Genomic DNA, 15,591 nt, shown 5'->3' on the forward strand with positions numbered 1-15,591 from the left:
TGTGCAAATGCACTGATCCATGACAACCCACAACACTTTGCTATTCTGCAAACAATACCAAAAGCCAGAGGGCCTTTTTTATTTTTTTAAAGTCATCAAACCAAGCTAGATTTTACTATCACATTCCTCTATCAAGGGAGAATAGCAGGTTACTAAGTGTGCCGCATTTGACCAAGGCCTGCTGTAATCCTCTATAATAAAACCCTGAGCGCGCATGCGCACTTACAACACCGTGATCCCTGCCACCATGATGTGTGCTTCTGTGTCAGACATGCGCAGTAGAAGGAGCCAGCGGTGGTACACTGGCTCCTTCTACTGTGCATGCGGAGGCACCTTAACCATGGAGGCGGCAACTACAGCGGCGACTCCCACCTTACAGGTCCTCCAGGTCTGGCCATGACCCGCGGTTTGGCTGACTCCCTTACTGAAGTTATTCTTCAGTCCGTTGCCATCACGGCAGCTCCTCTCACAAGCTGCACATGCATCGGAAGCCTCCCCGACGTCACGTCAGAGAGAAGGCTTCCGACGCAGGCGCGGATCATGAGAGGAGCTGCGGCGGCAGCTTTGAGTTAGAGAAATGCTGCTATCCTACTGCACAGGGAAGGGGGCCATGGAGAGAGACAGAAATATAGGCAGGCAGTACACGAGAACGAAAGACAGACAGACAGGGGGCCAGAGATAGAGACACAGACAGACAGAGACAGACAAAGGGGGCCAGGGAGAGAGACAGACAGACAGCAGGAGGGAGAGAGATAGATAGAAAGACAGCGGGAGGGAGAGAGACAGAAAGAAAGGAAGAAAGAAACAGAGGCAGGGAGAGACACAGAAAGAAAGACAGACAGACAAAGAGGGCCAGGGAGAGAGACAGAAATATAGGCAGGCAGTACACGAGAACGAAAGACAGACAGACAGGGGGCCAGAGATAGAGACACAGACAGACAGAGAGACAGACAAAGGGGGCCAGGGAGAGAGACAGACAGACAGAAAGACAGACAGCAGGAGGGAGAAAGATAGAAAGAAAGACAGCGGGAGGGAGAGAGACAGAAAGAAAGGAAGAAAGAAACAGAGGCAGGGAGAGACACAGAAAGAAAGACAGACAGACAGACAAAGGAGGCCAGGGAGAGAGACAGAAATATAGGCAGGCAGTACACGAGAACGAAAGACAGACAGACAGGGGGCCAGAGATAGAGACACAGACAGACAGAGAGACAGACAAAGGGGGCCAGGGAGAGAGACAGACAGACAGAAAGACAGACAGCAGGAGGGAGAGAGATAGAAAGAAAGACAGCGGGAGGGCGAGAGAAAGAAAGGAAGATACAGGGGCAGGGAGAGACACAGAAAGAAAGACAGACATATATTCGAGCACCCGTTAATGTAACGGGCTTAAACACTAGTTGATTATAAAACAATTTTATTACCACCAACTGTGCATCTCCCATAACCCACAGAAGATCCATCCGCATAACAAATCTGGGTGGGAAGGGGTGGTGCAGAGCCTCTGATCTTAAAATGTCCATCACAATCCACTAGAAACTGTAGCCTACTTTTCAGCATATCAGAAAACGAGCCTTTCCTGCATCAACAACTGATTTTCTGAAGTCAAAATAGATAATAAAAGGATGTTTTCTTTTTCTGGGTCAGGGCAATTGTGAAAGCAAGCAATAAATCACCGAATCATGAAATAGATTAACTACACGATAGCAACATAAGTCACCCTAATCCAAATAAAACAGGCATTTACATAAAATAAGTCCCTTTCATAATAAACAGGAAAATATCCTTTGGTCAGAATCTAGATCTTCTATTAGCCAGTAACATGTTGGAGAAAGCACAAGCAGAAATGGACCGAAGATGCCTCTGCAGACTGAACAGAGGCCTTCCATCCGACTAAATTGTGTCTTTATTGTACTCCTAGGAATCAACTCTAGCCATTATTTTTGTCTCCAGTCAGTCATAAGTTACAGGACAGCAGGGCTGCCTTACCTGAACCTTGGCATCTGGAAGGGTGGAATAGAGGTACTCGTCAAAACATTTTGCAGCTAGGCCAACAGTTTGATGGCAGTGTTATGCACTGCTATGTGGAGAACCTGAGCTTGATTTCTAGGTCAGGAATCACTCCCCAGGCATCTAGTGAAAGTGGTCCCTGTTATTGTTCAACAATGACCCCTGATGGCCAGATTCTGGGTTCACATCACATTGCTAGCAGCCTGTGACACCTGGTCAAGGAATGTCTCTATAATGGTTGGATTAAATAAACTAGGAACCAAGGAAGAAGGAAAAAAAAAAAGACATTTCTTCAAATCTCAATGACATATTACATATGTATTGCAGTGGGGCAGTTACTTGCATGAAGCCTTTGTTTCCATGAGAAGGGTTAGAGCCCTGCTCAACATACAGTTTCTAGCCACATCTATTCAACTCTTTATCAAGTATTCTTATATCTGCTAACCTTTAGCCTAAAATGGTTCTCCCAAAGAAGCCATATTAAATATAATTAAGAAGCTGTTTTGCTAAAAGGCTGAACCATTAGTGCTCCCTTCCAGTGCTACTCAACTGGTTGATGGTAGTCTTCCCAGTAGCAATTGCCCTAAAACTGGGAGCCTGTCCCAGAATTTGAAAGCAGCAGAGCAGTAACCATAGGACTGATTCTCCACATCCCTTCATTGAAATGTTGACTCTAAATTATGGGAGTGTTTGGGGTCCTTTTAGCATCGGTGTGTCCACTTGAGTGACATTACAGCTGTAAGAAAACATTGTCCCGCATCGTCACTAGCAAACCATCTTCTATCATCCTGGCCCCTTGTACCATTTTACAGCAAGTCAGGCAAAATGAGGCCTGGGGGCTTGGGCTCCACACAGTTGATCCAGAAGTTAGCACAGCTTGCGTGGTACTGGTGACCACCATAAGACAACTTGAAATTATCAGTTTCTGAATTGAATGCCTGTGTTTAAAAATATAAAGAAAGAAAAAAATGTGAGCTTCATACATCATCACAAATCTATTCACATCTGAAGAAGTGATCTGTGTGGTCTCGGGGTTTGCAAACTTGCCTAGTGACCTCCACAGCCAGTCAAGTTTAAAGAACCCACTGTATAAGTTCATGGATATGGATTTTAGATTTGGTTATTCAACCTTCCAAATTCAAAATTGGCCTAGTTACGAGTATGTACAGATACAGCATGAATCTCCCTGCCCCAGAGGGCTACCTGGAGAGTTATAAGGAATGTCAGTGGCAGCTATGGGATTTGAATCCTGGCTTCCTTGGTTCTCACCTATTGTTCAAACCATGTAGAAACTCTGCCATGGAATAACTTTCTGAAGAATGCACATTTACCATTGTTCTGAAACAAAACTGGCTGTGAGGTCAATAGGGCAGACAACTTTAATAAGCCCAATTTGCTTACAATGATCTGCTATGAACTGGCTTTCCTTATACAGTTCAGTCAAAAGAGATGAGATTTCCTCTTCCAAATACTAGCTTCTGTGTTACATAGGTCCGACTTCAAGTTTCTTGTTTGTTTTTTTGTACCCCTTTCCTTTTAAAACAAAAACCCATCTCATTCTCCAAATTCACACGGGCTTTCAGAGTAATGTTGCATATTGTCTCTGTATGAAGTGTACCTGAAGCTCCTGGACTTAACAGTCATCAAATAAAAACACTTTAAAATAATAACTAATAATAACTTTATTCTTTTATACGGCCATAACCAAAAGTTCTAGGCGGTTTACACTAAAACGAGCTGGACAATCAGCGAAATACAATAAAACAGTAAAAAATACAAATATTTGTAAAATAGAATTTCAATAATAAAACTCACTAATTAATAAACTTATCGAACAAAGTGGTCTTAATTAATTTCCGAAAACTGCAATAGGATAACATAGCTTGCTGGCATTTACCTAACCAAGATTGTTGCCTACCAGCTTGAAATGCTAGGGCCCTATCTAAGAAGGTCTTATATCTACATACATTAATTTTTGGATAAGCAAATAAGCAGAAGTTTCTAGTTTCTCTTGATGGTCTATGCAACACAAAATGAGAAAAAAAGGTAAGCTGGAGACAATCCCGATATTAGCTTAAAGCAGATACAAGAAAATTTGAATAATACTCTTGCCTCCAAAGGCAGTCAATGAAGTAAACGATAGTATGGACTAATATGGTTGTTCTTTTTCAAACCAAAAATCAATCGAACACCTGTATTCTGAATTATCCTTAATTTCCTTAGAATTTTTTTGGGTGCTCCTAAATAGATGATGTTACAATAGTCTACAATAGATAAAACTAATGCCTGCACCAATACCAATAGTCTGAACAATAAAGGATCAAAATATTTTTTTATGGTTCTTAATTTCCACAATGTAAAAAAGCATTTTTGTACCACTAAGTTTGTGCGTTCTGCTAGTGTTAAATGTCTAGTGTGACTCCCAGAATTTTGATAGATTTAATAATCGGGTAGTCATGACCATTAAGATGAAGCAATGAGTTTGTTATTTTGTCGTTGGGACTAGCCAAGAAAAGTTTGGTCTTTTCCGTATTGAATTTCAGTTTGAAATTAATTGTCCACTGTTCTATCTGAGTCATAATAGAAGATATCTGATTTAAAATTTCAGTGGTAAAATTATTTAGAGGGATTAAAATAGAAATGTCATCTGTGTATATATAAAATTTTACATTTAAACTCTGTAATAAAAGGAAAATAAATAAATAAATTGTGCCCTAAAATCTCCTGAGAAATGAATTTCAAATCAGATTGTTATAGGAGGTCCTAATTTGGCTTTAACTAAATATTGCAGCAGTACAGCTGTTGGAAGAAAAGCATAAAGATGGAACCCAGTAGTAGGGTCAATCTCTAGCTCCATCATCGGGTCTGAACTGAAGCACCTTAAAAATACCATGATGATTAAATGTGCTCTGGTGGGGAGTCGGCCAAGATGGTGGCACCGTGCTAGGTGTGCTGAGATCTGGTCTCGTTTGGAGGAGTTTTTCTACTAGTTCTAAATATGCCACATACTAAAAGAAAGGGTACCGTGAGGGTGCCTTCCTCCTCAACACCCTTGGCGCCCTCAAACCAACCTACAATTGAGCAATGTCTAGCGACACTTGCCTTGAGTTAAGCCCCGCTGCGGGTGAGAGTCAGAGGCGCTCAATCCTGCCGGGTATGAGATCTTGCTCTCGCCCGCACCGGATGTCCCGCCTCCCTGTCCGGCAGAGGCAGCTGCACTGGAGGATGAGAGCACGGCGACCGGATATGCCCCCGACGCTTCCGTGGAGGATGGATCCATGGCAGAGAAGCCCTGCCGGTGTTGACCAGCTCTAGGAACTTGTTACCTGACAGAGAGGACACTTTAGGAGTCATCTTGAAAACACTCCAGAGGGTGGACGTAGCGACCAGGAAGATTTCAGAAGAGGTAAAGATTTTGGGGAAGAAGTTGGATATCCTCACAAAGGTCTTTGAACAGACAAATATTGATACAAAAAATTCCATAACTAAATTACAAAATGAAGTCCAGCCTTTACAAGCCTATAGAACTATTGCAATAAAAGACAATGTTACAACGGAAAATAGAAAATATAGAGAACTTTAATCGCCGGTTAAATGTAAGAATTTTAAACTTCCTGAAAACCCCTGAGATTTCCTCATATGAAATGTTTAGAACATACGTGGTGGAAATTTGAAATATTCTTCTGAACATATACCTCCATTGAATAAAATTTATTATCTTCTACCATTCACAAAAAATCCCCAGGAGTCTAAGGAAGGAGAGGGTGAAATTAAACAGGCTCCGCAAATTGATATGGAAAATATATTTGCTTTTTTTGGAAGAATCTATCTCTGAGGTGGTGAAGAGAGCTACATTATTGATTTCCTTCGTTTTCCAACAGGACTTGGACTCATTTATGAAGCAGTACTTTAGATTTTCAAAATCTTTATTTTATGGCAAAAAATATGGGCATATATGGATGTTTCAAAAACAACACAGCAGTGGCGTACCTAGCATATGTGACACCCGAGGCCCATCTTTTTTGACACCCCCCCATCTGTATGAAAAACATGATTTTTAGTAACAAGCCACATGTCACACATGAGTACCTAGGAAAAGGCAGCATCTTACATACTGCAGTGAGCAGTACAACATCAATACACCCATTGTAAAACTAAACAAGCCAGACTAGTACAGATCAATCCTGCAGTCAAGCCTAACAAAAAACCATGTCTTTCAAACACACAGAACACAGAAAACAGCTTCGCCTAGTATGGAATATGTAATCACAAACTAACCCCTCCCTCTTTTACAAAACTATAGTGTGGATTTTAGCCACGGTGGTAACAGCTCTGATGCTCATAGAATTCTGAGCATCAGAGCTGCTACAACCATGGCTGGCGCTAAAAAATGCTCCACAGTTTGGTAAAAGGGGGGATAAAATTGAACCAGTAAGAAGCTGGACTCTGCATACAGTGCACCCCAGAAACAGTGACACATGTCTCCTAAAGCAATAAATAAATAGAAAATTTTTTTCTACCTTTGTCTTCTGTGGTTTCTGCTTTCCTCATCTTCTTGTAACTCTCTTCCTTCCATCCACTGTCTGCGGTCTCTCTTCCCCTATATGGCATCTTCTCTCCTCTATGCCCCTTCCAGAAACTGTATGCCTCCCCCTTCTATCTCTCCTTTCACCCCCATTGGTCTGGTATCTCTCTCCTCTCCTTCCTTCTCCCACGCCTTTCCTCTGCAATCCCTTTCCCTTTTTTCCCTCATTTTCCTTTTCAATTTATTTTCTGCATCTGTCTAGATTACGTTCTTACTATCTTCTCATCAACGTCCTTTTCTACTGTCTACCTAAAGCTTGCCACCTCTTTCCCTCACCTCTCCGGTGTTCCCTAACTCAATCCTTTTCTTCCCATCATGTGCCCTCCTTTTATTTATCCCCCTCCTTCCATCATGTACCCTCTTTCTCCAACCCTTCCATCTAGTACCTTCTCCTCTCTCTGTCCACTTCCATCCAGTGTCTGCTCCCCTCTTTCTCTCGTCCCATTTCCTTCCTGCATTTGCTCCCTTATCTCTCCCATCTGCATTTCCATCCAGCATAGGCTCCCCACTACCATCCAATGTCTGCCCTTTCTCTCACCATCCACCCCTCTTCAATCAGCATCTGCCCCCTTTCTTTCCCTCCAATATCCTTCCCCCTTATGTCTCTCCCCTTTCTCTGTACATCAATTCTATCAGCACCACCCTTCCATACCACCCTGCCCCCTTTTTTCCCCTCACCACTCTTCCATTCCAGCAATCCTGCTCCTTTCTCTCCCTTCATGCAGCAAGGTCCCACGATGACTGTAGCTGCCGACTGCCAGTCCACCCCACTCCGACGTACTTGCTCTGGAGCGGACTCAGCAGCTGCATGCTGGAAGATCGCGCGATGACTCGTCTGCTGGCTCTGCTCCGGCAGACGCAGGGAATTGTGGCAAAGTCCCGCAATGACTGCGTCTGCCGGGCCCACCCCCTCCGACGTAACTTACTTCTTCCGGAGCAAAGCCGGCAGACAAGTCATCACGGGACCTTCCTGCACCTCAGCGCGGCTGCCGACTCTGCTGCAGAGAAAGTAAGTCAAAGGTAACGTCCCCTTTTAATGAAAAAAAATAAATGGTCACATCTATTAATTGACTGTGTATCCTTTCTTTCATTTCTTTCTGCACTCAGGTCCAACAATTGTCCCTTTCTATTCTATTCCTTTCCCCTGACCTTAGTGCCCCCAGTGCCTCCTTCCCGTGTCCATGGTGCCCCCAGTGCCTCCTTCCCGTGTCCTTGGTGCCCCCAGTGCCTCCTTCCCGTGTCCTTGGTGCCCCCAGTGCCTCCGTATGTCTCCCATTGCCTTCCAGATTTTGTCCACCCCCAAAGCCAGCCAGCCTGTCTGCCTACCTATCTCCCTCCCTCCCTGCTGCGCTAAAGCCAGCCAGCTTGCCTGCCTACATCCTGCCCTCCCTGCCGCGGAAAAAAGAAAAAGAAAAAAGCACCTCTCCCCTTCCTTTCCCCCGGTCCGCGCCTGCACTAACTGCATCTCACATTATTGGTCGCACAGCTAACTTGTGGTTGCAATTTTATTTCTGCGAACTGTGCTGCTGCCTTCCCCAAAGTACTGAAAATTCCCCTTCCCTCTCCCCCCCCCCAGTCACCTAAAAAGGTTGTGGGGTTTTTTCAATGGCTATGAATGAATGTTGGCTGCTGCCCTGTATTAATGCAGGTTATTAAACAGGGGCACAATCACAATCGCAAAGAAAATACGCAGAAATATTCCCCAAATAAAATGTCTATATTCCACTCATGCTTCCTTAATAGTAATGAATGAGCCACTTATAAGCCTGCCCGATTTGACAAGTCAGGTCTTGAAACAAGAGAATTAGATCTGGCTCGAACTTTTGCTGGGTCAAGGACCAGCTTACCAAACAAATTTGCAGCAACCGAAATAGCGCCAGGATTCACGGACATCTGGACCCAATCCAGAAAGTTGGAGGACCTCAGTGTTTAAATGAAGCTGCCATCAGACGTTACGTTTCTGGTCATGGGAGCCAGCTCTGTAGGTCCCAGTGGGTGCTGGAGCAGCCTTATTTGAGCAAGCTCCTTCACCGTGTCCTGGGAGGGGTCATTTGCATTGTGTTTGGCAACCCCCCTCCCCTTCCAATTGCCTTGAAATGTTTATGTTACTGGGAAGGACATGAGAAGGAAATGATTAGATATTGAGTAGACTCTGTGGTAACACAGTGGACAGAGGGCAAATGGGTAAACTGGGTGGCTGATTCAATCTTACCTCCCCCTCTCCCCCCCCCTGACAAGAAGTCTTTCCAACATCAATTCTGACGTCGGAGAGAACGTTCCGGGCCAGCCAATCACTGCCTGGCTGGCCTGGGACGTCGGAAAGATTTCTTGTTGGTGGGGGGAGGTATGATTGCAGCGGCGCGGGCCGGGGGATAGGAAGGGCAGGAGGACCCGGACCTGGCCGGCTGTGGGCCCCCCAAAGCCGTGCACCCGGGGTGGACCGCCCCCCCCCCCCTCTTGGTACGCCACTGCAACACAGGAAAGATAGAAATAGTTCTTATCTTTAAGGCAGGAAACAATTGCTTTTAGGAGCCTCTTTCCTGTTGGCATACCCCTGTAAATGCATTGTAAAGTATGCACAAGCTAAATATGTATTTTTTCTTCCTGACCAGCTAAAGTCCTTTCTGGAGTTGAAAAAGATGACTTGAAGTTTTGACCCAGTGTAATTAGAATGGCAAGCTAACTGCGTTATAGCCTTTCTTTATATTTTCTTTTCTTCTTATTTAATAAGCTTCTTATAATTCTGAGCCAACTCCCCCTTGTTTGTAGTCTAAGGAAGGATAATCAGATATGCCACTGCTTTCGTTTTCTTTTGAATGTATAATATGGGGCTCATAATCGAAAGAGAAAAACGTCCAAAAACAGGCCTAAGTCGGTACTTGGACGAACATTTCTCAAAAACATCCAAGCGCCGAAAATAAAAACGGGTTTTGGACGTATTTCTAAACGACCTAGGCCTTTATAGTGCCGCTCAACGTCCAAAGCTAAACGGGGCGTTTCGGGAGGCGTGTCAAGGGCGGAATTGGGCTGGCTTAGACTTTTGTCGTACAGCATGTATAACCGAAAGTTATACAGCCCAGAATTGACGGAACTTGGACGTTGTGACTTAGACCATGTAAAACATGGTTTAAGTCACAAAAAACCACCTAAACTCACCAGATAAGCACTGCAAACACATAACACAGATCCCCACACACTACCCCAGTGATCACCAACTCCCCCCACCCCCATAAAAATTTTATTCACAACTTTAAATTTCAGCCTCCAGACCATCATCACCTGGCCGCCTGGCATAGGAAAGCCTAGTCGGCCAGCCCAGAGGCAGCTTAAGTAAGGTTAGGGACCCATAGAGAGGAGGACCCATGCCCATAAGCCCCTGTAAGCACTGCATTGATACTTAAACATGTGCACTGCCCTATACACCCCCAAAACCCTTTTGTACTGGCATATAAGTGGCTCCTGCAGCCATAAGGGCTATTGGGGTGGTAGATAAGTGGGTCTAGGGGATTCTGGAGGTGGTTTGGGAGGCTCACCGTCACCTATAAGGGAGCTGTAGTGAGGAGAAGCCATGGCATCCTTTTTGTAAAGTTCACAGCAGTGCCCTGTAAGGTACCCCACTATTTAGGTGGCATGTCTGGGTGTGCAGTACATCACTTTGCAAACCCCTCCCACATCCAACAGGCTTGTTCTAGGCGTTTTGGATTTGGACAGAAAGTTGGACGATTTAGCGGCTTGGACGATCAGACCGGCAGGACGTATAATTAGACAATTTTCGAAAGTAAAAAAAAGATGGACATCTCTTTCGAAAATGTGTTTTAGGCTCTTTTTAACTTTGGATGACTTGCGAGATGGACGTAACCGGACTTAAACGTCCCTTTCGATTATGCCCCTCCATATGTTTATGCTGTATTTCTCTAACAAGAAGTTAATTTTCTTGTAAATTGTTGAAAATATAAATAAAGAATCAAATGTGCTCTGGTGGCTACAGAAATACCCCGACTTTGAATTTTAGCAGAAAACAGGGGGATTGAGTCTTCTACTGAATTCCAAGAGGACCCTGAGAAGAGAGTAAATAAGTGCTTTTAACAGTAATTTTACTTTGTACTTAAATATATCCAAATATAATTGGGCAATGAGTATAAGGGTTGGTGGTTAAGAAACTGTGCTACTATAATACCTTAGAGTACAGATATGGAACTTTCCAGGATTTTTGCAACAAAAATTTGGATGTGGGTGAACCAGCTCTACTCTGCACACTGGGCCTATAGCAGTAGAGACAAACAGGTACTAGAGATGTACGATTTAGGGAGGGGAGTGGAGAAGCCTAATAGTTACATCAAGCAGGCTGAGAATGGGAAGCCAGGGTTAAATCCTGCCGATACTCCTTTTTGACCTTGGGAAAGTCACTTAACCATCGATGGAGGTACCAAACTTAGATTGTGAGCCCTCTGGGGACAGCAAAATACAGCATCTGAATTGAATTTGCCTTGAACTATTACTGAAAAAGCATGAGGTAAATTCAAATCTATTATTTTAAGAAACTAGGTATATCTCCGACACTTGGAGAATTTCTTGGTAGATGGCTTCACTGATCTTTTCACAAAAATAACACATTACAATGTCGGTGAGATGTCGCCTACCAGCTTTCCATTCCCTCTACTTAGAGCTCACCAGCTGTCACTTCCCATGTGTTAGGAAAGATTGGAAAGAAAAAAAAACCCAAACTTCACAGCAGAGTTGTCTCAGACATTTAAATTTTGCAGGCTTGTTTAAAATCACACCTAAATGTATTGTTGTTCCTGTGCAGGTGAGCCAAGTCAATTAGGTTACTTTAGACACCTTGCACAGCATCTGCACATGTAGAGAGCAATATTCTGAAATTGCCATTCACACATGTACACACGCAAATGCCATTGTTTACATCTATAAAAAAGTATAAAGTATTTCCACTCAAAACAAAATAAAATGAGGAATGTGGAGAGGAGGTTTCAATCTTAGGCTAGATGGACCGTGTGGCGCAGTGGTTAAAACTACAGCCTCAGCACCCCGAGGTTGTGGGTTCAAAGCCCATGATGCTCCTTGTGACTCAGGGCAAGTCACTTAATCTTCCATTAGATAGATTTTGAGCCCCTGAGACAGATGGGGAAAATGCTTGAAGTACCTGTATGTACACCGCTTTGAGTGTGGTTGTAAAAATACAAAAAGGCGGTGTACAAGTCCCAATCCCTTTCTTTTCCCTCGACACAGGCCTTGTTTTGGTGAATGCACCTGAATCAGGAGTCCACAACAATCTTGAGAGCTCATGCAACAATGTCCCCAATTGTACTATACTGTATAGCTATGAATGTTAATGTATTAAAAGTTTACAAGTTTATTATAAATTTGATTAATAGCTTATTCAAAATTCTAAGCAATGTACAAATCAATAAAATTACAAATTTTTAGGGGGAAACAAAACAAACGCTTAGAACTAACCTAACAAAACATATTGAAACAAAAGGAAAAGATGGGAAGAGAAATACAAGTTGTTGATAGTAAATAAGACACGTATGGGGAAAAAAAACAATAGGAGGGGAGAGAGCAAAGTGCTTCAAAAAAGTTATGAAATAAGATTCCATTGATGCTCCTAATCAGGCTTTCTAGCTATCAAATGTATCTTTAAAAAGAAAGCTTTTTAACTTGCTCTTAAATCTGTCTAGATTACGTTCTTCCCTTAAATAAATAGGGTGGGAATTCCATGTATGGGGGGCTGTGACAGAAAAGATGAATTGCCACCATGTATTAATGATTTTGAGTGAGGGAAATATTAATAGATGTTGGTCGTTTGACCTCAGTAATCTTGTTGAGGTGTAGGGAATCAATAATTTATGAATAAAGGCGGGAGTTTTGTAAAGAAGAGATTTTAGAGTTAGCAGACTTAATTCATGCACTTTCTTAAGGAGAGGTGTTACATGATCGAATTTCTTAGCTTTCACCGTGCCGAGCCCTTAAAAGGGAACCAGAGAAACTGGAGTTTCAGTACACGTTGAGGTAGAATGTCAGCACTACTGTTTTCCAATTCCCTCTTTTAAGGGCTCACCACAGTCCTGGACTGTATTTCTTGATACTTGAGGATCTCTCTGTGCAACTCACAGAGTAACTGCTTGGGAGACATCTCTATAATAAATTTCACAACAGAGACACAAACCTAACTCCACGTATAACATTACAAAAAGCAAAAAAAAAAGTGGGGAAGGGACACTGCACGTCATCCTTGAGAACAATTAATTTATTTGAAACATATAAGAACATAAGAAATGCCTTCACCGAATCAGACCTTTTGGTCCATCCAGTCCGGTGACCCGCCCACGCGGAGGCCAAGCCAGGTGTTCCCCGATGAAGACCTGTTTACCCGTATCCATCAATGTGATTTGCAAGAAGGTGTGCATCCAACTTGCCCTTGAAACCCAGAATGGTGGTCTCCGTCACAACCTCCTCCGGGAGAGCATTCCAAGCGTCCACCACTCGCTGCGTGAAACAGAACTTCCTGATATTTGTCCTGAACCTGTCGCCTCTCAACTTCAATCCATGACCTCTTGTCTGATTCACATTTGACAATGTGAATAACGATGCTTCTTGCTCTATTTTGTCGAATCCTTTTATTATCTTATAATTCTCTATCATATCCCCTCGCAGTCTTCTCTTCTCAAGGGTAAATAAGCCCAGTTTCCTGAGGCGTTCTTTGTAGCTCAAATTTTCCATACCTAATACTAGCTTCGTAGCTCGCCTCTGCACTCTCTTCAGCAGGGTCACATCCTTCTTTAGGTAGGGAGACCAGTGCTGGACACAGTACTCCAGGTGTGGTCTGACCATTGCTCTGTAAAGCGGCATTATGACATCTGCCGATCTACTCGTGATTCCCTTCTTTATCATGCCCAACATCCTATTTGCCTTCTTCGCCGCCGATGCACATTGCGCAGACGGCTTCAGGGTCCTGTCACTCAGTATCCCCAGGTCCCTTTCTTGTTCGCTCTTGCCCAATGTCACACCTAACATTTTATATTCATGTTCCTTGTTTTTCCTTCCCAGGTGCATCACTTTGCATTTCTCTATATTAAACTTCATCTGCCACTTTTCCGCCCATTTCTCTAGCTGGTTCAAATCTCTTTAGAGTTCTTCAATGTCCATTAGTGACCCAACTGTCCGGCATAGTTTCGTGTCATCTGCAAACTTGATTATATTACTTGTTGTATATAAATCATAAAAACCTAAGTATAAAACAATTCAAGCCTATTAGAGAGTCTTTAATCCTATTATGCTGGACCCCTCTATAATAAATGCCATTCTGGTGTTTTTTCTCTGTTACCACTATATTTGGTTTTCTTATATGGGAGCAACATAACTCCAACAAAGGTAAAAAGGTAGAACAGGGGATGGGTGAAGATGGGCTGTGGTCAGGAAGGAAGTTTTGGGCACATATAAGTAAGGAATTTCTGGAATCTCATTCTGAAAGTGAGCGAGGTAGTGGCAAGATGACTGATAGGCATATGAAGTGACAAGAATGGTGATCCTTTCATAGAGTGTTCAAGTTGTGAAGACAAACCAGAGAACAGTTGGAATTTGTGGCACTGGACAGAATAGATACTCCCCAGGGCCTGAGTGCAGTGCACTGAGATCCACAGGAAATGGGTTTAAGTCCCACTGCGGCTCCTTGTGACTCTGGGCAAGTCACCTAACCCTCCACTGCCGCAAACTTAGATTGTGAGCCCACGAGGGATAGAGATGTACCTACATGTGTACACCTACTACTATTTATTATTGCTATAGCACTACCAGATGCACACAGCACTGTACATTAAACACACAAGAGATGGTCCCTGCTCATAAGAGCTTACAATCTAATTATGACAGACACATAGGACAAAGGACAAATCAATATATGCTGCTCTTGAAGGGAAATAGTGTATTACAACTTGGAAGGGTTAGGACCTAAATACGGCTTTGAAAAACTGAGCTTTGAGCCTGGACTTGAATACCAGAAGAGATGGACTTTGGTGTAGTGACTCAGGCAGGTTGTTCCAGGAATATGGTGTAGCAAAGCAGATGGGGCCGAGTCAGGATTTGAGTACAGACAAGAGAGACTTACCCAAAAAATGGAGTTCCCAGGGAGGGGGTATAGGGAAAGGAGAGATATTGAGGAGTGAATACACTTGTAGGAGGAGTTTGACTTTGTATGCGGAAGCGGAGAAGGAGCCAATGAAGTGACTTGAGGAGAGGGATAATGAGCATGACGACACTAGTGGAATATGAGGCACACAGCAGAATTCTGAACAGACTGAAGGGGGTAGAGATGGGTTAGCGGGAGACCCGCGAGAAGCACATTGCAGTATTCCAGGCGAGAGGTGACGAGGGTGTGGATAATGGTCTTGGCAGCACGCTCAGAAAGGAAACACCGGATTTTAGCAGTTGTATAGAAAGAAAGGACAAGTTGCAGTGGTTTGTTGGTTATGTGAAGAGAAGGACAGAGACGAGTCAAAGATGACCCCAAGGTTGCGAGCCAACGAGACTGGGAGGATGAGAGCATTATCCACTGAAATAGAGGAGAGGAAGGTTTAGGAGGGAAGATAAGGAGTTCAGTCTTGGCCATGTTTAAATTTAGATGGCGGTGAGACATTCATGTAGCAATGTCAGTTAGGTATGTCGAGACTCAGGCCTGGATTGCCTTAGATTTTGGGCATAGAGAGGTAAATTTGCAAGTCGTCAGCATAGAGATGGTACCGGAAGCCATGAGAGGAAAATAGAGCGCCAAAGGAAGAAGAGTAGATGGAGAAAAGAAGAGGTTCCAGGACAGAGCTCCGAGGTACATTGACCAACAGTGGAATGGCAGTGGAGGAGGATCCTCCAGAGCATACTCTAAAAGTGTGACGGGAAAGGAATTCGTCCCATCCTTTTTATCATTTTCATCTCTTCTCTGTACCTTTTTTTAAAATTCCGCTATATCTTTTTTGAGATATGGCGACCAG

The 15,591-nt window shown here is 43.5% G+C and overlaps 1 protein-coding gene across 5 annotated transcripts in view; it reads right to left on the reverse strand.

Moving 5' to 3' along the window:
- Positions 1–1,289: 1,289 nt before the first annotated feature.
- SYNRG (synergin gamma) overlaps positions 1,290–15,591 on the reverse strand; it is a 132,583-nt gene continuing 118,281 nt past the window's right edge. For all 5 annotated transcript variants that reach the window (XM_033921945.1, XM_033921943.1, XM_033921940.1 and 2 more), the window contains one exon: positions 1,290–2,942. In XM_033921945.1, coding sequence (XP_033777836.1) covers positions 2,811–2,942 — 132 coding nt within the window. In that variant the 3' untranslated portion in view covers positions 1,290–2,810. The remainder of the gene's footprint in view (positions 2,943–15,591) is intronic.

This window comes from Geotrypetes seraphini, chromosome 15 (assembly GCF_902459505.1).
Source record: "Geotrypetes seraphini chromosome 15, aGeoSer1.1, whole genome shotgun sequence".
In the NCBI taxonomy this organism is placed as follows: Eukaryota; Metazoa; Chordata; class Amphibia; order Gymnophiona; family Dermophiidae; genus Geotrypetes; species Geotrypetes seraphini.